The sequence below is a fragment of the Cornus florida genome, unplaced genomic scaffold (genome assembly GCF_030987335.1).
Source record: "Cornus florida cultivar Cherokee Brave unplaced genomic scaffold, ASM3098733v1 CherokeeBrave_3.0.0_Hap2_Chr06, whole genome shotgun sequence".
NCBI lineage: Eukaryota > Viridiplantae > Streptophyta > Magnoliopsida > Cornales > Cornaceae > Cornus > Cornus florida.
The window spans coordinates 46,727,537-46,754,630 of NW_026775576.1; the positions used below are offsets into that span (position 1 = coordinate 46,727,537).

The 27,094-nt window shown below is 35.6% G+C and overlaps 1 protein-coding gene across 1 annotated transcript; it reads left to right on the forward strand.

Annotated features, from left to right (window-relative positions):
- The first annotated feature begins 5,865 nt into the window (after positions 1–5,865).
- On the forward strand, positions 5,866–25,876 carry LOC132311428 (disease resistance protein RUN1-like). The gene is made up of 6 exons (XM_059809333.1): positions 5,866–6,925; positions 21,904–22,993; positions 23,166–23,450; positions 23,551–24,570; positions 24,651–25,104; positions 25,512–25,876. Exons 1-6 carry the CDS (start codon positions 6,423–6,425, stop codon positions 25,514–25,516), a joined length of 3,357 nt encoding a protein of 1,118 aa, XP_059665316.1. The 5' UTR covers positions 5,866–6,422; the 3' UTR covers positions 25,517–25,876.
- The last annotated feature ends 1,218 nt before the right edge of the window (positions 25,877–27,094 follow it).

A 27,094-nucleotide genomic window follows, 5' to 3' on the forward strand; every position in this document is an offset into this window, starting at 1 on the left:
GTTAGTCCAGCTAGCCTATTCAATCTGTACAAAGTAAAGTACAACTAGTACAACCTCACAGTGTTTTACAACAGAAAAATTTGAACATGAACACTTCAACTAATTTATGTAGAGACCTGGAATTTATTTTATTTAAAAAGATTCCATCACAGATTGGTCATGATTTTTTCCAGATTTTTTTTTTTTTGAGTTCCGAGTTTGTTCATTTCGTTCCTTGTGTTTCAGGATTTGTCCGTTTCGTTCCATGAGTTTTCGAGGTGGATTCTTTTCTTTTTTCCAAATTGGGCACATGCCGAGGTGGGGCTTGCGGGTTCAGACAAACCGAGTTTTCGGGATTTGAGAGAGAGACCTAAAAGTCATGTGCTCGGTGGAACGGGGTCGTTGTGTTATTTCCTTGAAATGGCTTAGGGGTTATGTGATTTTAGAGAGTAAAGGGGTTAATTTCTGAATAGTCAAAGGTGGTGACCATATAAGGAAAGCTAAGACCCATTTATGGCCACAATTTCCCCTCCTCTTTCTTTCACTCTTCATTTTGCATACAATTTTCAACCCCTGATTTGATCTCATTAGAGAGATTTTGAGGAACTTCTAAGAGAAAAAGTTTGCTCTCTTCCACCTTCTCTAAGCATTGATCAGTCTTGTTTTTCATTTTCACAATTCCCTAAGTGACCTTTAGGTGCAATAGATGTTAAATTTATATGCTTGTATAGGAATTAAAATGATACTAGATGGGTCTCTTGTTCTAAGCAACCTTGCAATATGATTTGTGTTGGATCATAGGTGTTAAAGGTCTAAAATTTCTATTTCACATGCATTACAAGTTGGCATCCACTAAAATTGCAACAGTGGTTTTTTAGTTTTATAAGTTGTCTCGTGTCCACAACCAACTTCTTTGGCGTACTATGAGGTAGGCTGTTGTCACTTGATCTAGCACTTAGTATAGAGCCCTTACTAGTACGATTTCGAAGCTTTTGTGGTTAGATTGGCTTCTTCAGGATAGGGGTTTCCTTCATTGCCACTCTTATCTATTGTGATAATAATAGTTTAATTCAGATTGCACATGATGATATTTTTAATAAACACGTCAAATACATTGAGATTGATTGTCACTTTGTTTGATGTCACATTCTTCAGAATGTCCTCCTTTGCAATCCATCGCTTTTCATGGTTAAACATCTTAACCAAATCTCTTCCACCAATCCATATTCAAAATCTTTTCTCCAAATTCAAGATGACTTCACATAACCCATTTTGACTTTGAATGGACTGTTGGATGATAGTTTTTTGTATTACTTATACTACAGATTTGGGTTAGGGTTTTTTTGTACCACACAGTCTACTAACCACATCTCGTGGATAGCTCTCACCTACCATATGTATAATCTATTTATAGGACTTTATGTACTATTCATCATTCATCAATTTTATATATTCAACATACATCAATAATGTGAAAATAACAAAATAAAAGAATAGTTCATTCATGAGATCGAGTCATGGTAAATGTGTGAGTGATTTTGTTGTATCACAAATTTTTTGCATGTCAATATCATAGCTGTTAAATTTAGATTCTAGGGAAGTTAATTATAAAACATGAGATTGGCTACTTTCGTTATAGAAGGAAAGGAAACCTTCAATATATTAATACTATTATTATTATGATTATTATTATTATTATTATTTTGGATAGAATCAAAATGTTAAAATATTTTGGTTGCCACGGAAGAGTAAGGAAGCACAACCCACTGGTTGGGATACATGTAGTCAAGAAAGTGTTTGGGTTAATGTTGGTTGGGATGGTGAGGAATTTGGAACACAAATACTTATTGAATAAACTTAATGTAATACTGACCCTTGTCTCATTGGTTCATGTGGTAGAAGTGCTCATTTCATCCATATTTTTAACAGCATATCCAAATCTAATTACAAAATTTCCTAAATCATCAAAAGGTTTTTGCAATCTTGTAATTGTTATTTTTTATTATTATACATAGGGCTAAACCTGTAAACGGATTAGATTGGGACCAGATTAGGCCTAACCCGATCCAAATCTGATAAACATTTTACTTGATCCGATCTGATCCTATCCAATAATCCATCGGATATTTTGTAAGTTAATCTGAATCGGATTTGTTAATAAATGAATATTTGATCTGATAATCCAATCTGATCCGATAAAAATATAATTTTTTATAAAAAAAAGAAAAATATATAAAAATTAATGTCAAAAGAAAATTAAAAAAACAATGATTAGAAGTAAAAGATATAAAACAAAAGATAAAGTAAAATATGAATGGAAAAAAATTAAATAAATGATTTACTCTTTGTTAATGAATAAACCATATGTATTTTAGTAGATTTATTGGTATGTGGATAAGAACACCATACTATTGTATATCACACTAATACAAATCTGATATGTATAGATAATTATTTATATTTATAATTTTATTCGGATCGGATCAAATCAGATTATTATCGGATCGGATCGGATCAGATCAGATTATTATCAGATCGGATCAGCATAATCATATCCGATTTGTTAGGCTAACATATTATTGGATTCGTATCGTAATGTTATCGAATTTTTTAGTCAATTCTTATCCGACTAATCAGATCGGATCCGTATTAGGATCCATTCCATTAACAGGCTTACAAAGGGCTTGTGGGATAAATTTGATTATATTGAATGGTTTATTCATATATGTTTAAAAAATAGTTGTATAAAATTAGGTTAAACTTCTATACGCTCCCAAACTGTCCGAAAAAACACTCCATCTAAGGGCGAAATAGTTATTTGAGACATAAAAGAGTTTCAATAAATGTTTTGTAAAACAGATAAAAACTCTCACACTAAAAACTCTTCTAAAATACAGTTCCAAGCACCAAAACATAAGCCAAATTAAGTAATAACGTTTGTTAGCTTTTTCATAAAAGCATAGGTAAAAGTTATGTCTTTGAGGTTCTCGAGGAGTGTCCAAAATAGGATTGAATCAATGACATCTTATAAATGACACTTAATGTTGTAACAACTTTCTCAAAATTTTATGCTGGCAACTAGTAATACTTCGATGGAATAGAATTGCGTTTATATTTAGACACCATTTAACCTTGGCTTATATACAATTTTATATATATGTCAATTTTATAAATAAAATATTTAGTTCGACGAACATGCACATAATGGCAACCATTCTCTGAATTCAAAGTGGTCTTATCATGATTTTATGTGTTAGGTATTGTTTCTCAAATTCAGTATAATCAGAATTTTTTTTTAAAGTTGTATTTTGTTAAGAAATTTTTGTTAGACAAGTCTTAGGCTGTAAAAAATTGTAATCTTTGTCCTGGAAGGAATTGTGTTTAGAAATCTATAAATAAATAATTAGACTATAGTTGAGACTTTAGAAATTAAGAAAGATGTAGCTTGGTGAGGAGTTGATGGGTGGGTGAGGGTCTCTGATCCTCTACCTCAATTGTCTTGCAGAGATGGTTTATAATTTGGCTGAGTGGTGCACGGTAAAGATTTCTAGAGCAAGAGTTTAATGTGTACGGTCCAGTGTTGAGTATTTTATACCGTCATAATTTTTTTTTACATAATTATAGTGAATCTCATTCATGAACATAAGCCTAGTTTTGACTTAACAATGTTTAATTTGTGTTTTTGTATGAGTATCTTATTCTTTTGATTAGATCTTCATGTTTATACACTTTCATTGTGTTAAATATAAAGCAGAGAACTTGCATATTGTATTGATTTATATAATATAAGAATCCTAAATCTAAATCATATGTTCCCCCCCCCCCCCCCCCCCCCCCCCCGGGCGTGCCCGAAAAAAAAAGTCAAGTGGGTTATATGAAACCATCTTGAATTTGAACATAATCATTTCACCTTGATGTAGCTGGCGTGACACTGATACTAACATGGTTAGTGATATGACAACTAAAGTGGTAGTTGACTTGGCACTATTGTTGGTACTTCTATTGCGTCGCAATTGATGTGGCACAACTACTGGCACCGTTGCAGAATGTGTTGGAGATAGGTGCGTAGCGTGAATAGGTAAATGACTTGAAGGCACGTGTGAGCGTATGATAACCACTGATAGCGCGTGGTGGCAGGTGATGGAGCTGATCTAACACGTTGAGGTGCGGGATTATTGTTGGTGTGCGTGGAAGCGCATGGAAGAATGGGATTACCACTTGAGGCACATGGTAGCACGTTGACGAAGCTGATCCGACACGTTGAGCATCTCTAAACGAGGTACCTCGCTAAACAATGAGGCTTCCCTATACGGGGCATCCTTAGGCGGGGCTTCTCTAAATGAAGCATCTTGTTAGGTTTCTCAAAGGAAGACTTAGACAACGAAACTTCCCTATACGGGACATCCCTAGGCGGGGCTTCTCTAAACGAGACATCTTATTGGGTTTCTTGGAGGAATATTTAGACAACGAGGCTTCCCTAGACAGGGCATATGAATATCTTGGCATGCGGAAGCGTGACGCCGAGGATGGGACTGATGGTGCCATTCCTGGCAGTGATTACGATAAAACTGATAAACAGGGATCGAAAAGCTCTAATACCATGTTAAATATAAAACAGATGAATTGTATATTGTATTAATTTCTACAATATAAGAATATATAAGGGTTTATATAGGTAAATCCTATATGGTAAATCTAAACTTTATATGATAAACTTATACGGGCACAAATCCACTGATGTAATTATTCGTGCAGTCCTCTATCTTGTAGCATTGGTTTGGCCACGTATTTCTTCATAAAACAAACACTAAGTCCGTGTTTGGCAATTACACCACCATTAAGTAACATTTTAGTACCATTTATAAGTAACATCATAGGAGTCTAAAAAATAACATCACTATTTTTAAAATGAAATATCACCACTTAAGTAATATATATATATATATATATATATATATATATATATATATATATATATTTAAGAATGCTTTGAGACTAAGGTACTGAATATATATAAGTATATATATAACATCACCATGTTGAATTATGTTAGATTTATGTATGACTATTAGTTTTTCAGCACTATATAAATACATTTTTTTGATGGTGAAGGTGGTGAATGTGGCAATTAATATTAAATTTTGTCAAATTTTTTCTTTTGATGGTGAAGATAGTGAATGTGGCAATTAATATTAAACTTTGCTAAATTTTTTTGAAAGATATGTTAAATAATTTATATCTAAGTGTATGTTTTTTTTTAATATTTGGAAAAAAAAAAAAAAAAAAAAAAAGATGTTACTCTTTTCATTATTTTTGGAAACATTAAGTGTTTTGTTTGTTATCTAAAATTAATTCAAGTGACTTTAATTTTGGTTTAAATCTTTTAAATTAGCATGTTAAAGTGTTTTTAAAATACTTTAATTTTAAATAATAACATAAATGATATGTTGAATTGAGTTACGTTTATATGTAACATTACTTAGTCTGTATTATGTGCATTCCTTATTTTGAGAGTGAAGATGGTTTAATTTGTTAATTTAGCGGTCAATAACCTTTACTATTTAAGTGGTGATATTGTCATTTTACAAATGGTGATATTACTTTTTAGATTCCTATGATGTTTCTTATAAATGATGGTGAAATGTTATTTATAAATGTTAGTATAATTGACCAAATACGGTCCCAGTGTCTAACAGCTGAAGAATGATATAACCAAATATAAACCACTTAAAAGTTATTGCATGGAACCTTACAGTAGAGAATTCGCACCCAACTTATACATTGTAACAATATATTGTAATATATAGTCCAACATTATTAAATAAGAAATGTCATTTCCCAACTCATATTCAGGACTGTGCAATGAGATTAAATATTAGGGCACTAATTACTAAATGACAGGGCCTACTGAAAAAGCGAAATTGAAATTACTTTCACTGGAATTTAGGCAAAAGAATCTTAACTTTGGTAGGGACTTGGACCACCAATTAGATGTTAGAAAGGTGGTGCAGTTTTTTTTTATTTTTTTTTGGTAAGTATAAAGTTGGAATTAAAAGGTGGTGTAGATTCCTTTTCACTTCTTTTCAAGAGACTAGTAATTGAAATTGAGCGGCACTATGTTAGTCAATCTTATCATCACCGCACAGTGTATGTTCTTATCATTCTAAAAGATCCAACCACTTGCATTAATGTGGAGGGTAACACCCACCGCAACCAAAAGAAATAAATAAAAAATTTTGAAATTTCATGAATGGTTCCCGGCAACTTCATTTTATGCGCATCCATCCTCCAAAGTAAAGTATATATTCGACCAAAAGAAAAAAAAGTAGTGTGTATAGGAAGGAAAATATTTAATTAATAAAAGGGGGGAGAGATATATATCTTGAAGTATCATAAAAACACACAGTAATTTTGCATTCACGAATTAGTAAAGTTGTCAATATATGGCGGCGGTTGGTGCCTCTTCTTCCTCATCTTCTTCTTTAACTCGATGGATTTACGATGTTTTCTTGAATTTCAAGGGCGATGACACTGGCAAAAACTTTGTGGACCATCTCTACGTGGCTCTGCAACAGAAAGGAATTTACACCTTCAAAGATGATGAGAAACGTGAGAAAGGAATCTCAATTTCTCCGGAACTCCGCAAGGCTATTAAGGAATCAAGATTTGCAATCGTCGTTTTCTCAAAAAGTTATGCTACTTCTTCTTGGTGCTTGGACGAATTGGCGGAGATCATTGAATGCAACAAGAATGGACAAACAGTTTTGCCTGTCTTCTACAACGTAGATCCTTCAGAAGTACGGAAACAGACAGGGAATTTCGCAGAAGCCTTTGCCAAACATGAAGAAAGATTCTGCGAGAACAAGGAAAAGGTGCAAACATGGAGGGAAGCTTTGGTGGAGGCAGCAAATTTAAGCGGGTGGGATTTAAACAATATAGCAAATGGGTAAAAATACTACCTCAATTTATATTCTGCTTCTATCAGCATTTAGCATTCATTAACAACCACCACCCCACAATAATAATAATAATAATAATAATAATTTTGCTTAGTTTACAAAAAAAAAAAAGAAAAAAAAAAAAAGTAATTAGTTTTTCTTTTCTTTTATTTAATTCTGTGTGTTCATGGATGACTCTGTTTCTTTTAATGGAGAAGAGTTCATACAAACTGAGCTGAAAATCACCGTTTTACTGATCTCTGCAACAATTCTTGTGGCACTTTCCTGATTCATTTTCTCTTAGGTTTTCTTTTGCCTGACTCTTGGTTGGGGTTTAGACTCGTAAACAAAATATTTTCATCTTAAATGTCCTTTTTATTTTTAAGTGTTTGGCGACGGTGTGTAAAATATTTTCTAGATTAACTTTTGTGCACAATTAACTCTTTCTTTAGTGATCCTCACCAACAGGAAATGGTACCCAGAAGTTAACACACTCTCTCTCTCTCTTTCTTCTATGTTCCTCATTAACAATGAATAGTATCCCCTTAACCATCCCCCTCTCTCTACCCTAAACCATCCCTCCCTCTCTTGTAAAAGTTACGCGGTGCAGAAGTTTCTAATTGATTTAATTGTGATTAACTCCTTTAATGACCTAGATGAGATTATTAGGATAACTTGCCCAATTTTTGTGATTGATTAAATTACCTAAGCAATATGATTAATTAACCATCTACAATCACAAAGATAAATACTGAAAAGTAAAGCAAGTAGAGTTAGAGAGATGTTACCAAGATTTTTAATGAGGAAACCCCAATTGGTAGAATAAGCCAATTGTTGTGGGAAAAAACCTCGTGGACTGTGTAGTCCAAAATAAATCGATCCACTATGTTTGAAACGAAGTACAATGGACTTTGACTCAGGCTCATACCCTATCGTTCTACCAAACACCAATTGTTGACAATCTTCTGGCTTTGCGACGTCTTGTCCAACAGCTTTTGATCTCAAACTTACTTTTGATCTCTGTAAAAGGATTATTGGTAGATCAAACAACACTCCTTAAATGCTTTAACTTTTTCAAAATGTAATCGCTTCACTTCTTTGCTTCAAGATCTGAACTTATATGTAGAAGAAATAAAACTGCTCTTTCGGAATCTCTGAATCTTCAATTAAGTTCCAATTCCGATGGGGTAGAGAACAACACTATTAAATCACTCATGAATATATGTGTGTGCTCTCAAAAATAAAATTAGAAAAATTAGATTTGATTTTCTGAAAATTATCTTTCTAAAGGCTTTCTCAAAATAATGAATTTTTGTTCCTCATAGCCATACTTCAATTATGAATGAAAGATGCATTATATAAAAGTTTGGAAGACTTAAGAATACTTGTAAAACAAGTAAAATTCGTTCATAGGCTTTAGAAGAAAGTCTGGACCAAAAAAGAATAAAAACGGATCAGGAAACTAAAGTTACCATTCATGATCGAAAACCTTAAACTGGTACTAAGTTTGGTTACTGGTTAATGGTAGAGGTATTGGCTACCGGTTAATGGTAGAGGTATTGGCTACCGGTTCAAGAAGGGTAGTGAAGAATCCCTTTTTGAACAACAGTTGGCTATCGGTTCCCAATGTGGCTACCGGTTCCCAATGCACAGAAGTGAAACTTGCTATTCTCTTCAACATTCTAAATCTTTCTAAGTGTTCTCACACATTCACATACTTTTCTAAATTGTTCTCATCATCCCAGAGTGTATTAAAATATGAACACTTGAATTTCTTCAAATCCGCATCCGATATTCAATCTTGAAATTTTGAACCGAAAAATTACAACTCGATTAGACTTGTTTTGACAACGAAATTAGCCAATACACAATATATATCTCACATCTCCTTCTCGTTACTTTCTCTCTCTACTCTCTCTCTATAACAAAACATGCTCTCGACCCAAATTTGTTCCTCGACCAACTTGAAGATTGAAGATTACATTTTTAGATTGGGAGAACTGAAAAATATTAGTTGTTTAAGAGACATAGAGGTTCAATAAGAATATGAATGGTTAGATGACCTAAGGTAGTCTGTGAAAAATGACTTACGTAAACTTTTTTGGTAAATCATTTTCAGTCATTTGGGGGTAAAATGATTTACATAAAAAATAATTTCCTAACCTTAGAGTCTCCTGAACACAGGAAAATGATTTCCGAAAAATATTTTACGGTGAAACAAATGGAGCATCCTTCTAAAATATTTGTGGTTCTTAGCCTTTTATCTCTCCAACTATAACATCCTTCTAAACCTAAAGGGGTTGGCCTAGTGGAAAAGACTTAGGCCCTAGAGCCTCATGAAGCTTTAGGTCTCAAAGTTCAATTCCTCCTAGGTGTCAGCAATTCCTTGGGGCCACGGCAGAAATAGTCTTTGGGGGGGGGGGGGGGGGGGGGTGTTTTGTAACGACCCAAACTGGAGGTCCGGATCGCTAATCGGGTCCTTAACCAAACCCGATGACACATTAGGGGTAAAATGGTCATTTTACAATGTGAAAGGGTAATCCATCCTTAAACTAATCAAATGAGGTTTAAAACAATCGTTCTAATCGTTCAATGATGCTCTGTGAAGTTCTACGGTCATTGGATAAGATTTTCCAAAAGTACCCTTACCCGGTTCAAGGGAATCCCGACACTACTTCACCAAAACAATTATAACTCTCAACATGAATGGAATTTGGGGATGAGGTTGGTATCATTGGAAAACTAACTTAAAATCATTGAAAATGGACTCAAGAATGACCTTATTTGGGTTTAGAACGAAGAAGTTATGACCGTCCGAAGTCAGGCGGTCAAAGCTGATACACTGTCAAGGCAAAAATATACACTGGAGGGCTGGAACCGGTTCCCAAATCTTGGTACCGGTTCCACATGGGCAAAATGCCCAAAACGTGAACCAAGTCTTGAATCGGTTCCCAGATGAGGTACCGGTTCCCTAGGTCCAAAAACTAAAAAAATGCCCTATAAAGCTTAAGGTTAAACATTTGCACACTTAGGTACCCCATTGGTCCCACTGTGACCTTAATCCAAGTCTAAACCTGTCCCAACACAATGCAAAAACAACGTATATAACATCCCATCAATTACAATTCATCCAAAACCTAGAGTTACAAATCCTTACATTATTCCAAAATCATTTACAAAGATTAAGCTTTGGATACATCAAGTTAAAATCCATGGATATGGTGATAGTCACAAGTTCCTTAGTTACACAACCATCCAAAATACACTAAGGCAATACAAAATGACATGATTCTATACAAAAGAGTATGGCTCCATATACAAAAGACTACAAAACAAAGGCCTCAAATCCGTTCTAAGCATGTGGTGGATCGTCGTCCGCCATTTCGCATCCGTGTCCTGAAAAATGTTAATATAAAGGGGTGAACAAATTGCTTAGTAGGTGGTGCCTAAGACACTTTTTGTGACCCTGTAAATCCAAACAATGAATATAAATAAAGGAAACGGGATCATGCTATACCGAGGAAGAATACAATACAATTTCAAGGCTAAAAACAATTAATGTTGTGCCATGAAATGCAATACCGTGCTATGTTGCTTCCCATTTTCAAAATCTCATCCATTTCTTCACTTTTCAAACCGTTAACGTAACCTGTCTCTCGGTGACCCCTTGGCGACACGAGAGAAGGATTGGCCACTGTTCCTAACCCTTGGTAACCCTGCGGCGTCATTTGGTGTGATACCCCTCGATTCTAGAGCCACGGGTGATCAAGTCCGAGCACAAATCCAAGGGATACCAAACAATTAATTATATAAACAAGCATGAGTATAAAAAGAATAAAGAATAAATAGTTAAGCTGAAAATAATCTAAATAATAATCCTTGAAATACTAATTATATAATCCAATAATTATAAAATCTACAATATTATCACAACTCGGGAAACCATCTAGTGGGCCCCTAACAATAATCCCAACTGAAAGTAAATAACTGAAATAAAATCCAAAGCTAAAACCATGAAGGGAAATCCTATGTAGTCGGAAGATTGAGTGACTGTCTCTGCTCGGTGCGAACAACCTCTAAGACTGGAACTGTCAAACACCTGAAAAATAATAGTGAGTCAGGTCCACGAGTAAGTTCTACTCTACTACAATCCAAACAGAGACCCGATACGCAAATACATCATAGACAACTCAATAATAACTAAATAGTCCATATATATATATATACACATACTAAGGGACTCTCACTGGACTACAAAGTGGTCTCAACCTGACTAGTAGGCAACATGCAAAATGTACTTGAAGTGGGCATGAGTACCTAGACCTAACAGGGTACACCACAACTATCATAGCCAGTTATGCATCTCACTGCATATATGCTCCCTAACCATCGATCCTGAGACTCAAGCTCATATCGTGGTACCATAACTATATGTATATAAAATCTATCCTATCCATCCATAAATAATCCAGATAGGTCATTCAACTTGTTCAGTTGAGCTGACACGAATCCAAAAATAATCCAGATAAGTCATTCAATTTGTTTAATTGAGCTGACACGAATCCATAAATAATCCAGATAGGTCATTCAACTTATTCAGTTGAGTTGACACGAATATAAGTAGGATTTAACATTTTTAGTTAATCCATTCCCTTATACAAGAATAGGTAGGACTTAGCGTTTTGAGCTAATCCGTCCCTAGTATGCCACCGTCCCATATCGGTTCATACAATCCACATATCCAATAATCGATAAAATAAATGATAACTCTAAACATCAATTAATCCATAACAAGCATAATAAAAATATGTAAAATAACATGATTATATTATGCCGTTGATACATGATTAAAGACTGTATAATCATACATATAAAATTGCTAAAGTAAAGATTAGCCTTAATTACTCCATATCAAATAACAATATGCAAATTTATTTAAAATCTCATATTGTTCAAGTTTTAAGCTTAAAAACCTAGATTAATCTTTCTAGGAGTTTAACATGCTCATTTAAATCATTTAAAACCCGCATGAAAGTCCAAATTATCATTCCAGCCTCGAAAAAACCCAAAAATTCATAAAAAAATACACTGCTAGCAAGGGAGCCGACTCCATTAAAGGTAAAGCCGGCTCCACTCCAAAGGAGCCGCCTCCTTTAAATGTGGAGGCGGCTCCACTCCAATGGAGCCGCCTCCACTTCTCCCAGACTCCATCTTTTCCATCTCTGGCGAATTCTAGTCCCTTTGTCCTCCATTACTAAGGTTCCTAGGTGTCTGAACTAGGTCCCAATACATCCCCATCATGTATATAACCTAGTATGCATCACTAATACCAATTAAAAACACATCTTCATGTAACACAATTCAAGATTAAACAATTTCAAACAAAATCACATAATACTGTTTTAATTCAGAATTAACATCCAATCAAGACCAGTTTTAATATCCGATTAAATCCTGGAGATTAACTAGGCATGTACAGAACACAAGTCTAGGGGAGAGAGTAAGAATAAGAACTTGCCTTTGAGATTTTCGATTAAAATCTCAACGTCGACTTCCTAGACTTTCCGGCAACCCTTGACTATTTTCAACTCCTCTATTGCCCTTGGTTCAACCCACGAACAATCCCTTCTTCCTTTCCTTGGTTCAGCCTAGGTTCTTGGCCAATCCTTCTCCTCCTCCTCTTTCCATTCTCTCACAAACTCTCTGTTCTTTCTCTCTGCCTCCACTGTTACGTGAATAGGGTTCTAAAACCCTCGGCAGACACAACGTTATATATATATATCTAGCATAGGCTAACCCTAATCCTAAACCAATAATAAGTCGGCTATCTTAAGGAGAGGAAAAGAAAAGAAAATATAAGATATACATATATTTTATATAGACTGCTACGTGATATATATAACTATATATATATGTTAAAAATATGTGATAATAAATAATAACATCCGTGTATACATATATACCCATATCTATATGCATTACTTCCCATGGATAATATCCATACCCATTAAGTGGCCTATCCAAGTAGCTCATGTGACTCAATTGGACAGTCCATTCCTATTATCCAAAACCATTAAAATAAAATAAAACTTAAATAAAACAACCATTTAATTCCTAACAAACAAAATATAAATAAACACTTATCATTCATACAATATAACACACATCATCACATAATTTAAATAAACAAGTCACTCCAAATAGTCACATAAATAATTAATTCAAATAAGCAATTAAACACAATAACCAAGAAATCAAATAATTAAAACAAAGTGCAAAAACAATTAATTAAATATCGAGACTATCATTTTTAAAATTAGGGGTATTACATTTGGACCCAGATAGCTCAACCAGGCTAGGGGGTTCTCTAGTTCCCTCTAGGTCACATTAACGTCACGGACCCTCGGTACCCCTTGGCATCCGGGTTTTCTCAAAATCCTTTTATCAAATCTTTTTCCCAAAAAAAAATCCCCTTTCTTTCATTCATTTCAAATCAACTTTCCCCATTCTTTACTCAATGTCATGCATGAATGTCTTATATATATTTCAATGCCGTGCAAATGGAGAAATCCATACTCATCAAGCTTACATTCAACAATATACATGCTTTACATTAAAAGAAAAATTCTAAAAATATATCTCATGCTTTCTAATCACAAAATTCAGCACTAAAGGCACAAAGTGCTTGAATTAATCACAATTAAACCAGCTTCATCATCATATACACCAAGCAACACAAAGTCACAACTTTGGCACAACATATACAACATAATATAGCATGAAATTTCTACAAATCAAACATGCTAACCACAATTAAGAAGAATAATTCATAGAGAGCCCAAGAAAATGAATTAGAACCTCTACCTCAAATGAGAGAAAAGCCCTAAAAATTACCCAATTCCTAGCCCTAATTTCAGAATTCCAAGGTGCACCAAATGGGGCTTTGCTCCGATCAAATCGAAAATCTTGACAAGCTCTTCAATTTGCTGCAAACGGCACCAAAAATCTCCAAATGGTTGGAGAGAAATCAAAGATTGAAGTTGTGAATAAAAAAAGAAAAAAGAAAAGTAAAATGTGGGAGAGAGAGAAAGCCGGGAGAGGAGGAGAAAATGAGGCCAAAAAGATGGCCTCTTGGCAATAAAATCAATAATGGTGGGTCCCACTTTATTTATTTTTTTATAAAAAAATCTTTTCTTTTTACTTAATTTCCACCACAAAACATATATATATATATATATATATATATATATATATATATATATACACATCAAACAATCACCACCACAAATACATCTAACCAACTAAGTTATACATAAAATAAATATTCATAATATGCAATGGACTCGTGACACCACCCCCGTGCACAACAATTCCGGTAATGGCATCTGGCCCGAAATACAGAAAAATGTCAAATTGGCAACCATTGCATTTTCAAGAGTCCTGAACTCAAAAAAATGTCCCAACCAACTCTCGGACATACCTGGCACACCCTACGGTGTCTGGTACACAAAACGAGAAAAGATGAAAATACTCTCGAAAAATTCTGAAAATGGAAAATGGTGAAAAACAGAAATATTACAATCTACCCTCCTTAAAAAATTTCGTCCTCGAAATCTACCCTCCTTAAGAAAGAAGACTCACAGCCACACACCTTCCCGAGAAACACCTCACTAAACTGCAAAAAGCTAAGAACTTAACAACCTTGTTGCCTTTGACACCCGATGCCAATAGGCAATCACACACTGTCGTTAGAAAAACCCAATGCTTACCACCCTATGAGGGTACTCATCACTCACAACATCATACACAAAACCCGCTGGATTCTACACTTTACTTAAAACCAGCACTGATCCCCTTTACACCACTACACAAGGCTTCAGAGCCCAAAAGAAGAATAGTCACAAGACCCCCGAACATGACAACTTCCTTATTCAGCTCATCCTTTAAAGGACACAGAAAATCCCAGACAAGGAACCCTATCCATCACACAATCAAGCTCAAACTCAATCTACACATCTCTGTCAAACCAACACTCGCCATCTAACACACAGCTACACCATCACATATCAGTATAAGCGATCACCAACCGCATCATACGGCAATTATCATACTAGACAACTTTAAGAAGACAAAACAACAGATCTCCCAACGACTACGTAATCATGAGTCACTAGAACAACAAAACGTACTATCCTGTATCCTGGACACAAATCCCCAAAACGAGATCCTCAATAATCAATGATTGTACCACAAACCTGTTATCAGACACTTGGTCATACCTAACCTACCTCGTTACCTGAGACAACCACCTAAATCCCCACTATCACATCGATACAACCTGCAATTCCATGCTCTCACTGTTCCTGACAAATCGAAACAATTAGTGACCTTTGACCCAACATCGTGCTAAAGAGGGACTGATTTAGGATAAATGGTTGGCCAAGCCATTCTCATCCTCGATCCGATCTCAACACAGATGTCATTCCGATCCTTAGGTCTAAACCTCAAACACAACTCCACATAGTCCACAAAACAATCATAAGATCCACTCTCTAATCAATCCGTCGTTTTACATAACCTCAACAACTATACAGTCACATGTCAGCTTTAAAATCCGATCATACCTCAATCACACAACCTATAACAAGCCAATAGCAATACGATACCAAGTACTATAATCATCGACCAACGCATAAGATCTCTGATCTCTTCATAACACCCATACCACGCAAACAACTCCCTAAGATCATTCAATTCAATTCTTACCTCTTCAAAACACACAATACGACTATCTCATACCTAAAACCTCAAAACCAAAGTCAACCAATTCTATTATTCCTCAATGGAATCACACATTCACTTTCTCTAATCACAAAATTCTAAGGCAACATCGACACTTATCCTCAAAACACTGCTCGAATCAAACGCCTATAGAAACATCCGAGTACATGACACACATCCCATCACTTAATCATCCTCAGACTCCCGATTCACGACGCATCCCCTAGCCATCACTGCTAATACTAAACACCAGAAACATACCATCCCTAATTGACAACTCGTGCCTCACACACTACCTGTCAAGAACACTCTCAGAACAAGCACCACAAAACCAAAGACTCCACCTCCCTCCGTGGGAGTGAGTCGACCCATTCAACCAAACTTTTACCGGTGAACTCTAACAACACAACAATTCACATATAGGTCCGTCCATTCGCGGACGCACACGACTCCTAGATAGAGAACAAGGCTCATGACGAACGATGTCCTTACCAGAACTAGAACAAATGGAAAGGGTAACGACCCCGCTCTCACAAGAGACTGACAACTCGTACCCGAATGCACCCGACACCCTATCACACGCTACTCACCAATCGTCCAACCATGGACACCCAATCTTTCCTGAGATGAAATGAACTCCCTATACACAAGGAGAAGAACCAACTGAAAACATATACGGGACTACAATCTCGATTCTAGGCGACCTCGCCACTAACGAGTCGTCACACACTGTCAACACAGAAACCTTGCATGCGATACACCACGATACCCTTGTTAACCAAAACCAATCATGTAAGAGCACCGACGCTCATGGCACACTAGCATTAAAAACAATCACAGCCCTTTGGACACCACGTCCCGTTCTACTTAGAATCAGTCACTCCCAACCGATAACCTCTACACTATAAAATGACACTTTACCATCCATTTCATCTCTACCTACCCAGGCGACACTACCTCAATCACCGTGCACACAAGACCCATGACCTCAGTCACAATAACCCACTGACTCTTCAGAAGAAAAATATGCGTACATGGCAACACCTCTCTCTCTGGTTCTAAAGACTAAGCTGACCACAATTGCCTCAATTGGCGCACAATTCCATCACTTACCTGACAACATATAACAAACAACTCATCATCCCCGAACCACATTCGGATCATACCTTAAACGGTTCTGCTCATCATCACTAAACATCACACCTTAACACCTTCATTGCCACTTATCCAAATCAACAGTTCAAACCTATAATCCCACCAGATCATCAAGCCACTACCGAGCAATTCTTCTTCCAACATCCTTAAGATAACACCATCATAACAATAGAACAAACACCACTCTCTTTACTCCCCACAACGACCACTATTTACCATTAGAAAATAACCTCCATACGATAATGCCATGCTGACAAATCCTCAAAACAAAAATGAGCACAAAAACCAGAATGCTCAACACCCAACTGTCACCTCAAAACCATCAACGATGTAGTCAATCATTTTAAATCAACAATCTATCACTTGAATCCTCAAACACCCAGCACAATCACTTGATACTCTAAACATACCAGGAATACAACTCTAGCCCATAACTTCTAATTTCCAAAACACAACTCATGATACACAATACCTATCATCTATCCTTCCATCCGTAAACGACTAAGCATACCGTTGACCACATATCATCTACCTTATCATGCAATCCTGCACTACACAGCTACAATTGACCACTATACACCACCTCAAGACCCTTTCAATAACCATGCCAACCCAAAAACCCGCTCATAAACTGAACCATGCAATCAACTCACCGAGAGTCAATTACCCGTGACGCACTCCCGTAGTTTCCCGGAATGGGAATCACCTCTCGACTAACCATAACCAACATGCTTCCTATACCGTACTAGAACACCTGTAATACACATTTACAACCCATATACTACATTCGTGACTCAAACAACTTCTGTCACACCTACCACAACTGGTTCAAAAAGAACCTCTGCACCAAACTGTGACCCAAGTCACAAACACTAGCCTCCTAAAGTCATACGTTTCTCACAAAACCCTTACTCACACACTTGACCCCCACGGTGACAAGAAACCCCTACACCAATGCATGAAACTCACACACAACACAGTTACCATGATATGAAATTCAAACCCATTCTAAAGTTGTACTCTAAGCACCGCACAAATGCAACAAGAAAATAAAAATGACTGTATACCAAATAGCTCAATCCACTATCTAAAAGACCAAGCCATTTGTTCAATAAGAACTGACACCCAACAACCCTGGAGCAACTGATCTCCCCGCCTACTCAGGTCAAAACTCACACAACCATCCCATGCTTGACCACATATACACATAAGAATATAGGTATATAGACAAAACATACTTATATATGTATATATACACATTAACTGAAATATAACCCTTGACACGACCGTGTTCTATCACAAAAGTTTAAACAATAAGTCCATTAAATTATTACGTGAAATAAATATCCCTTCCATCCTCATCATCATTTCATATACTACACACTTGCATAATTCGTGCTCATAACTTGCCATCTTATCACGTATAACATGTTTTTAAATACATTCCCAATTCATCTTCAAAGTTGGATCATATAACTACTTCACATGCATGGCCATGTAACACAAATTTTAATATTTAAACACGTAAGCACTTAGCAAATAACATGCCTTCAAAATTGTAAACACGTAAGCAAGTAACAAGTAAACATGCTTCTCAAAACGATAAACACTTTAACATGCAGTGCATCTAAATCAACTCAAGTCCTACTTAGGCCAACCCTACCCGTCGTCCTTAGGTTTTTGAACCTAAAGCTCTGGTACCAAGTTTGTAACGACCCAAACCGGGGGTCCGGATTGCTAACCGGGTCCTTAACCAAACCCGAGGACACACTAGGGGAAAAATGGTCATTTTACAATGTGAAAGGGTAATCCATCCTTAAACTAATCAAATGAGGTTTAAAACAATCGTTCTAGTCATTCAATAATGCTCGGTGAAGTTCTACGGTCATTGGATAAGATTTCTCAAAAGTACCCTTACCCGGTTCAAGGGAAATCCCGATACTGCTCCACTAAAACGAACATAACTCTCAACATGAATGGAATTTGGGAATGAGGTTGGTCTTATTCGAAAGCTAATTTAAAATCCTTGAAAATAGACTCAACAATGACCCTATTTGGGTTTAGAACGAAGAAGTTATGATCGTCCGAAGTCAGGCTGTCAAAGCTGATACACTGTCAAGGTAAAAATATACACTGGAGGGCTGGAACCAGTTCCCAAATCTTGATACCGGTTCTACATAGGCAGAATGCCCAAAACGTGAATCAAGTACCCCTTGAACCTGTCCCGGATGAGGTACCAGTTCCCTAAATCCAGAAACTAAAAAAATGCCCTGTAAAGCTTAAGGTTAAACATTTGCACACTTAGGTACCCCATTGGTCCCATTGTGACCTTAATCCAAGTCTAAACCTGTCCCAACACAATGCAAAAACAATGTATGTAGCATCCCATCAATTATAATTCATCCAAAACCTAGAGTTACAAATCCTTACATTATTCCAAAATCATTTACAAAGATTAAGCTTTGGATACATCAAGTTAAAATCCATGGATATGGTGATAGTCACAAGTTCCTTAGTTACACAACCATCCAAAATACACTAAGGCTATACAAAATGACATGATTCTATACAAAGGAGTATGGCTCCATATACAAAAGACTACAAAACAAAGGCCTCAAATCCGGTCTAAGCATGTGGTGAATCGTTGTCCGCCATTTCGCATCCGTGTCCTGAAAAATGTTAATATAAAGGGGTGAGCAAATTGCTTAGTAGGTGGTGCCTAAGACACACCTCTTGTGACCCTGTGAATCCAAACAATGAATAAAAATAAAGGGAACGGGATCATGCTATACCGAGGAAGAATACAATACAATTTCAAGGCTAAAAACAATTAATGTCGTGTCATGAAATGCAATGCCGTGCTATGTCGCTCCCCATTTTCAAAATCTCATCCATTTCTTCACTTTTCAAACCGTTAACGTAACCCATCCCTCGGTGACCCTTTGGCGACACGAGAGAAGGATTGGCCATTGTTCCTGACCCTTAGTAATCCCGCGGCGTCATTTGGGCCGAAATAGCTCAACCATACTAGGGGGTTTCCCTAGTTCCCTCTAGGTCACATTAATGCCACGGTCGGTACCCCCTTGGCGTCCGGGTTTTCACAAAATCCTTTTATCAAATCTTTTTCCCAAAAAAAAAATCCCTTTCTTTTATTCATTTCAAATCAACTTTCCCTATTCTTTGCCCAATGCCATGCATGAATGTCTCGTATATATTTCAATGCCGTGTAAATGGAGAAATTCATACTCATCACGTTAACATTCAACAATATACATGCTTTACATTAAAAGAAAAATTCTAAAAATATATCTCATGCTTGCTAATCACAAAATTCAGCACTAAAGGCACAAAGTACTTGAATTAATCACAATTAAACATGTTTCATCATCATATACACCAAGTAACACATAGTCACAACTTTGGCACAACATATATAACATAATATAGCATGAAATTTCTACAAATCAAGCATACTAACCACAATTAAAAAGAATAATTCACAGAGAGCCCAAGAAAATGAGAATTAGAACCCCTACCTCAAATGAGAGAAAAGCCCCAAAAATTGCCCAATTCCTAGCCGTAATTTCGAAATTCTAAGGTGCACCAAATGGGGCATGGCTCCGATCAAATCGAAGATCATGACGAGCTATTCAATTTGCCGCAAACGGCACTAAAAATTTCCAAATGGTTGGAGAGAAATCAAAGATTGAAGTTGTGAAGAAAAAAAGAAAGAAAAAAGAAAAGTAAAGTGTGGGAGAGAGAGCATGCTGGGAGAGGAGGAGAAAATAAGGCCAAAAAGATGGCTTTTTGGCCATAAAATCAATAATGGTGGGTCCCACTTTATATATATATTTTTTAAAAAAATCTTTTCTTGTTACTTTATTTTTCACCACAAAACATATATATATATATCTACACACATCAAACAATCACCACCACAAATACATCTAACCAACTAATTTATACATAAAATAAATACACATAATATGCAATGGATCCGTGACACCACCCCTGTGCACAACAATTCCGGTAGCGGTTCCCACCCGGGACCATCTGGCCCAAAAAACAGAAAAATGCCGAATTGGCAACCATTGTATTTTCAAGAGTCCTGAACTCAAAGAAATGCCTCAACCAACTCTCGGACATACCTAGCACACCCCACAGTGTCCGGTACGCAGTCGAGAAAAGACTAAAACACACTCGAAAAATTCAGAAAATTCCAGAAAATGAAAAATGGTGAAAAACATAAATATTATAGGGTTGCCCTGTATGGGTCCTGTGGTTAGTCGTGACAAAGCTCTGAAAACCCGGTTATTGAAAAAAAAAAAAAACTATAGCATCCTCTCTAATGCACACGATGCATTGTTAAGTGTTGAGATCAACCCAATAATGGATCCTATTTTTTGAGGTTGACAAGGACGGCCTATACCCTTGTTAATTTGCTTTTTTCACTTATATACCCATGAAATATTTCTCAACAAAGGCTTATTCAATGTGCCTGAGATTTTGAATGAAAATGCTTTTTTATTTATTTATTTATTTATTTTAAATGTCTGCCACTTTTCAAATTGATTACAACGCTGAAAAATGAAATATGTGCAAAAGCTCAGCTAAAAGACGCATGGAGTGATCAATTAGGTAAGCAAATTAAGCGTAAAAGCAAAGATCATGTAGCAAAAGGAATGTATTATTTAAAAAAATTATGTTATCAAAAGGAATTTATTATAGGGTGAAAAAACACCACAATGTTTGTGTCAAACTAGAAGCAAATCTAATTAAAATTGGATACTTTCTTTACATATTATGAGTTCTTACGGTATTTTAGAAGTTCATTAAATGTTTTATAATAGTATTTTGTTTTATGAATTTGTTTCTCCTGTCACTTATGATGCATTTGGCAGCACGGAATACGTCCATTGAAATTTGAATTGAAACAAAATTAACTTAAGGTTGAAGTAACAAAGTTCCATCATAGTTGTTTCAATTTTTATTTATCCTTTTATACAATTTCATACTAAGTATCTTAATTAATGTCCTTTGTACTTGACAGGTATGAGGCGAAGTTTATCCAAGAAATTGTTCAAGAGATTTTTAAAAAATTGGGGTCTACACCAATAAGTGTTGCCAAGTACGAAGTGGGGATAGTTTCCCGTGTGAATAAAGTAATCAGTTTGTTGGACAATAGGTCAAAGAATGTGCACATTGTGGGAATTTGTGGAACCGGCGGAATAGGAAAGACAACGATTGCTAAAGCAGTTTACAATCGAATATTTGATCAATTTGAAAGTTGTTGTTTCCTTGGCGACGTGAAAGAAGTTTCAGAACAACGTGGTCTAGTTTGCCTCCAAAAACAACTCTTGAATGACATTCTGATGGAAGAAGATTCAAAGATATATAACATTGATTATGGAATTTGTGTGATGAAGAAAAGACTTTGTTACAAGAAGGTTCTTGTAGTTCTTGATGATGTGGATCACTTGAAGCAATTAGAAAGTTTAGTTGGAGGAAATGACTGGTTTGGTTTTGGAAGTACGATTATCATAACAACTAGAGACGAACGTTTATTGGTAGAGCATAAAATTGATCATGAAATATACAAAGCTGAGTTGTTGAATGATGATGAAGCTCTTGAACTTTTTAGTTGGCATGCCTTCATGAAGAACCATCCTGTAGAAGATTACTTGGAACTCTCACGCTATTTGATAAATTATGCCAAAGGCCTTCCATTAGCTCTTCAAGTTTTGGGCTCCTTTTTATTTGGAAGAAGTAAAAAAGAGTGGGAACATGAGCTGGATAATTTGAAAAGAATTCCTAATAGAGAGATTCATGACGTTCTTAAGATAAGTTTTGATCGCCTTAATAATACCGAGAAGGATTTATTCCTCGATATTGCTTGTTTCTTCAAAGGGTATGATAAAGATTATGTGATGGATATATTGGGCAGTAGCGGGTTTTACCCAAGAATTCCAATTCTTATTGAACGATCCTTGATAACTATCTCAGACAAGAAGTTGCATATGCATGATTTGATACAAGAAATGGGTAAAGAAATAGTTCGTCAAGAGTCACCTGATGAACCGGGCAAACGCAGTAGGTTATGGTTTCACGAAGATGTCTATAAAGTACTCAAAGAGAATACGGTATGTTCAAACTACATATAAGTTTCTTTGTACATGAAAGTAGTTCAAAAAAGATAAGCTTTGCTTTTCTTTTTTCTTTTTTCTTTTTTCATATAAACCGCTACAAACTTGAATAACTCTTATTTAGGTTTTAATACCATGTGGTAACTTAAACCATTTTCGTGCAAATTAGGTGACAGAAACAATTAAAGGCATTATGCTAAACCTGCCCTATGGCCTTCGATTAGAGGAGTTACGTGTAAATGTTGATATCTTTGCGAAGATGAAGAGACTTAAACTGCTCAAACTCCGCGGCATACGGCCTTGTGGACGCCTTTCATATCTTTCGAATGAATTATGTTATCTAGATTGGGATGGTTACCCAGAAAGATATTTGCCATCCAGTTTCCATCCACAAAATCTTGTTCATCTTCAACTTCGTAATAGCCAAATCAAACAAATTTCGACTCACATCAAGGTATCATCATAGTTTATTTCACAATTTTTTTACCTATAAATAGCATTGTTGGGTTTATTGAAACTAATATGTTTTTTTGCATTGCTTATTTATTTAGCAGTTTCTAGGGAAATTAAAACTCCTCCATTTCAGAAATTGTCCATATTTGGACAAAACTCCTGATTTATCAAGTCTTCCATGTCTCGAGGATTTAAATCTACAAGGATGTGCAGATCTAGTTGAGGTTCATCTTTCCAGCGGAGTTCATGAGAGGCTTGTAAGTGTGAATCTTTCTGAATGTAAAAAACTAAGGAGTCTCCCAAGAAGCATTCACTTGAAAAATCTCGAATATCTTGTTTTTTCAAAATGCTCAAAACTTGAGACGTTTCCAGAGATTCGTGGGGATATGGATGTTTTAAAAGAACTTGATTTACACATGACTGCAATAAAAGATTTACCCGCATCAATTGAAAATCTTGGAGGGCTTCAGACTTTACTGCTAGGGAGGTGCAAAAAGCTTAAAAGTCTTCCCACCAACATGTTTTCTAGAATGAAGGTTTTAAGACATATTGAGATGCAAGGAACTGGTATAAAACAGTTACCATCGTCCTTCCAACACTTGAGTAACCTTATTTTCCTTATTCTAGATGATTTTCAAGGACGTCCATCTCCCAAGATGTCAAGTTCATTGATGCTAAATTCATTCTTGGAAAGGAGAACTCCCAATTCAACTTATTTGCAACTGGAACTGCTTTCCCATTTGTGCACTGTAACTCATTTAGAGCTCAAAAACTGCAATTTATCAGAAGAATCCCTACCCAACAATTTTGGCCACCTATCCTCGTTGGAAGAATTAGATCTAAGTGACAACAAATTCACAAGCATACCAGCAAGCTTCATTCAACTCACCAAGCTGAACCGCCTTTATTTGGAGCGTTGCACCCGCCTCCGAACACTGACATCACTTCCGCCATCTGTATTTTGGGTGAATGCAAATGGCTGCGAATCATTGGAATGGTATTGGTTTCCACCATGTGTAGACAGTCCAGACAATCGGGGATTCAGATTCACTGGGTGCCACAAATTGGATATGAATCAAAGCAACAACATGCCAAATATATATTCACAAAGTCATCTCCAGGTTTGCTCTCTCTCTCTCTCTCTATATGAATGTATTTGAATGGAAAACTCAGCTTCATAATATCTATTTCTATGGGACAGGAAATCGGTCAAATCCTTTTTCCAGGAAGTGAGATTCCACAATGGTTCAGCCATAAGATTGAGGGGGAAGGCTCTTCAGTGTGTTTAGGGGTGGATGATCATCATTTACATTCTTACAATAACGTCAAAGAATTTGTTTTTTGTGTTGCTTTCAAATTACATGGAATCATCCAAGAAGAAGCTGAAGTTGTGATCAAAATCAACGGCCATGAATTCTGCCGGTGGCTTTACCAGGATAAGGATATCGGGTTACATAACGCCATTCTTACTCATGTAACGGAATATTACGATGAGTATGAAAAGGCCATCCGACCAATTAGAAATTTGTTGAACAAGAATCCATCAATTGAGCTGGAATGCGTCGAAGAAAGTAACAACAAAGAAGTGAAAGTGGACGTCAAGAAATGGGGTATCCATCTAGTAATGGAGGAGCAAGTTGAGACGTCCCAGCAAGGTGAGTGGAAGAATAATAATTTCTAGCTAGTCGGAATTTTGACGAGCATGTGGTGGAATCCACCACCCCACTCAAAAAAAAAAAAAAAAACTACCATGAGTTTTCACAAATCTATTATGCTGAAAATAAACAGATTTAAAGCATGATCCTGTTTTTCACTAATTAATGTGTTAGTCTTCTTTCTCTTTGATTGCATTTATCATAGGGTTGTGCACTCATAATTAAACTATACCAATGAAAATTTCAAGGAAAATTATGTAGAATAACGTACATATGCGAAAAAGAAAAAGGCAAATTGAAGAAAATTTGCTTTCCCTATTGAATTTTGTCATTCTTTTGCCTCTCGCATCTTCTTTACCTATCTCCCTCTATTGTCAACCGTGTATTTGAATATTTCAATTTTGTAGGTTAATGGCATCATTTTGTCAACGAATTTTAGTTGCTCAGCAAGGTTGGTGAGGATGGACGGATAGCCCCATTATAGAATGCTATATATAACACACAGAAAACGAAGAAGAAGGTTCTATGTTTGTGGAGCAGCATCCTAGCATTAAGAGGCAAAGGATCCCTTGTGTACTTTTGTTGTTAATTTTGTGTTTGTTTTCTTGTCGTCTGATGCAATGGTTGTAGTAGTAGTAGTAGCCGGAATTTTGTTTGTCCAAAACCAAGAAGCTCTGTTGTAAAAATAGTTTCAATTGTGACAAGTATGTGGATGACAGAACTGGAAGACTGAAAGTGGACCTAAAATGTTGGTATTATAGTATACACAAAATAGTCACTCCCAGATTCTACCCATGTGGTTCAACTAGTGTCCCTAGATGGTAAAAGAATAGGTAACAAAAAATTTGTTTAAACTGGATTGTAATAAAATTTGTTTATTGTGTGGAAATCGACACACTCCAGATATACATGTCTGATATCCATAATTTTAAAATTATAACACGTATCCAATATTTCTCAAATACTTTGATTACGTATTCGATAGTTTTTAAATACTTTAAAATACATTTTAAATAAGTTTTGAAGTGAAATTGTAAACTTTTTAATAATAATATAATTGTTAAGAAAAATTCAAAATAATACTTGTTTTATGTTTTGTGAAACCAACTCCTATTAGTGATTGCATTTATATTCATAATATTATAAAAAGTTGATAAAAATTAATCTTTTATATTTTTTTAAAAATATAATATTTTATGTTTTATTATCGTATCATACTCTTACCAGTATTCTGTTTATTTAAGATTTTTTGTATTGCTGCACTCATATCGAGTCATATATGTATCACTTATCTATATCAGTGCTTAAATTGTACCTCTAATCTAATATTTCCTTGAATTTAATATCATATCCGTACCCCGTATCTATACCCATGCTTCCTACATTGTACCTCTAATATAATTTCTCCTTCATTTCTCTTTCAGTTTCATGATCTAACTTCAATCAACAGTCTTTGTTTAAACTCAAATTTCTTTATTTCAAATCCATTCATTTAAAAAATAAAATAAAATAATAATAATAATAATAATAATAAAATGAAACGTTAAATTCATTGTAGGGCACTTAAGAGCATGTGTGTTCCTTTTTTTCCCACAAGTTCATTGTAGGGCACTTAAGAGCATGTGTGTTCCTTTTTTTCCCACAAGTAACCTTAGCAAGGACCATGAACTTTGAAAGGAAAACTATTGAATGAAAAAGGTAACAATGACAATAAGGTCCAACCACCCACTCACAAATTTACCCTTCAAATATTAGTGGGGGCAATTGTCCCTGCTGATTATTTATTATTTATTTATTACATATATAGTGTATTGTTTTTATTCCATATATCAAATTATTATTATTATTATTAGTATTATGTTTTTTGAAATGGCCCCACTAAAATTATAGAAAAACACCAATATTCCCCATAACATTTTTTATCTTGTTGTTAAAGGTCACCTCCTCACATAATTTCTGAGTCGGTCATGACCCCTCAGTGTTGGATTAT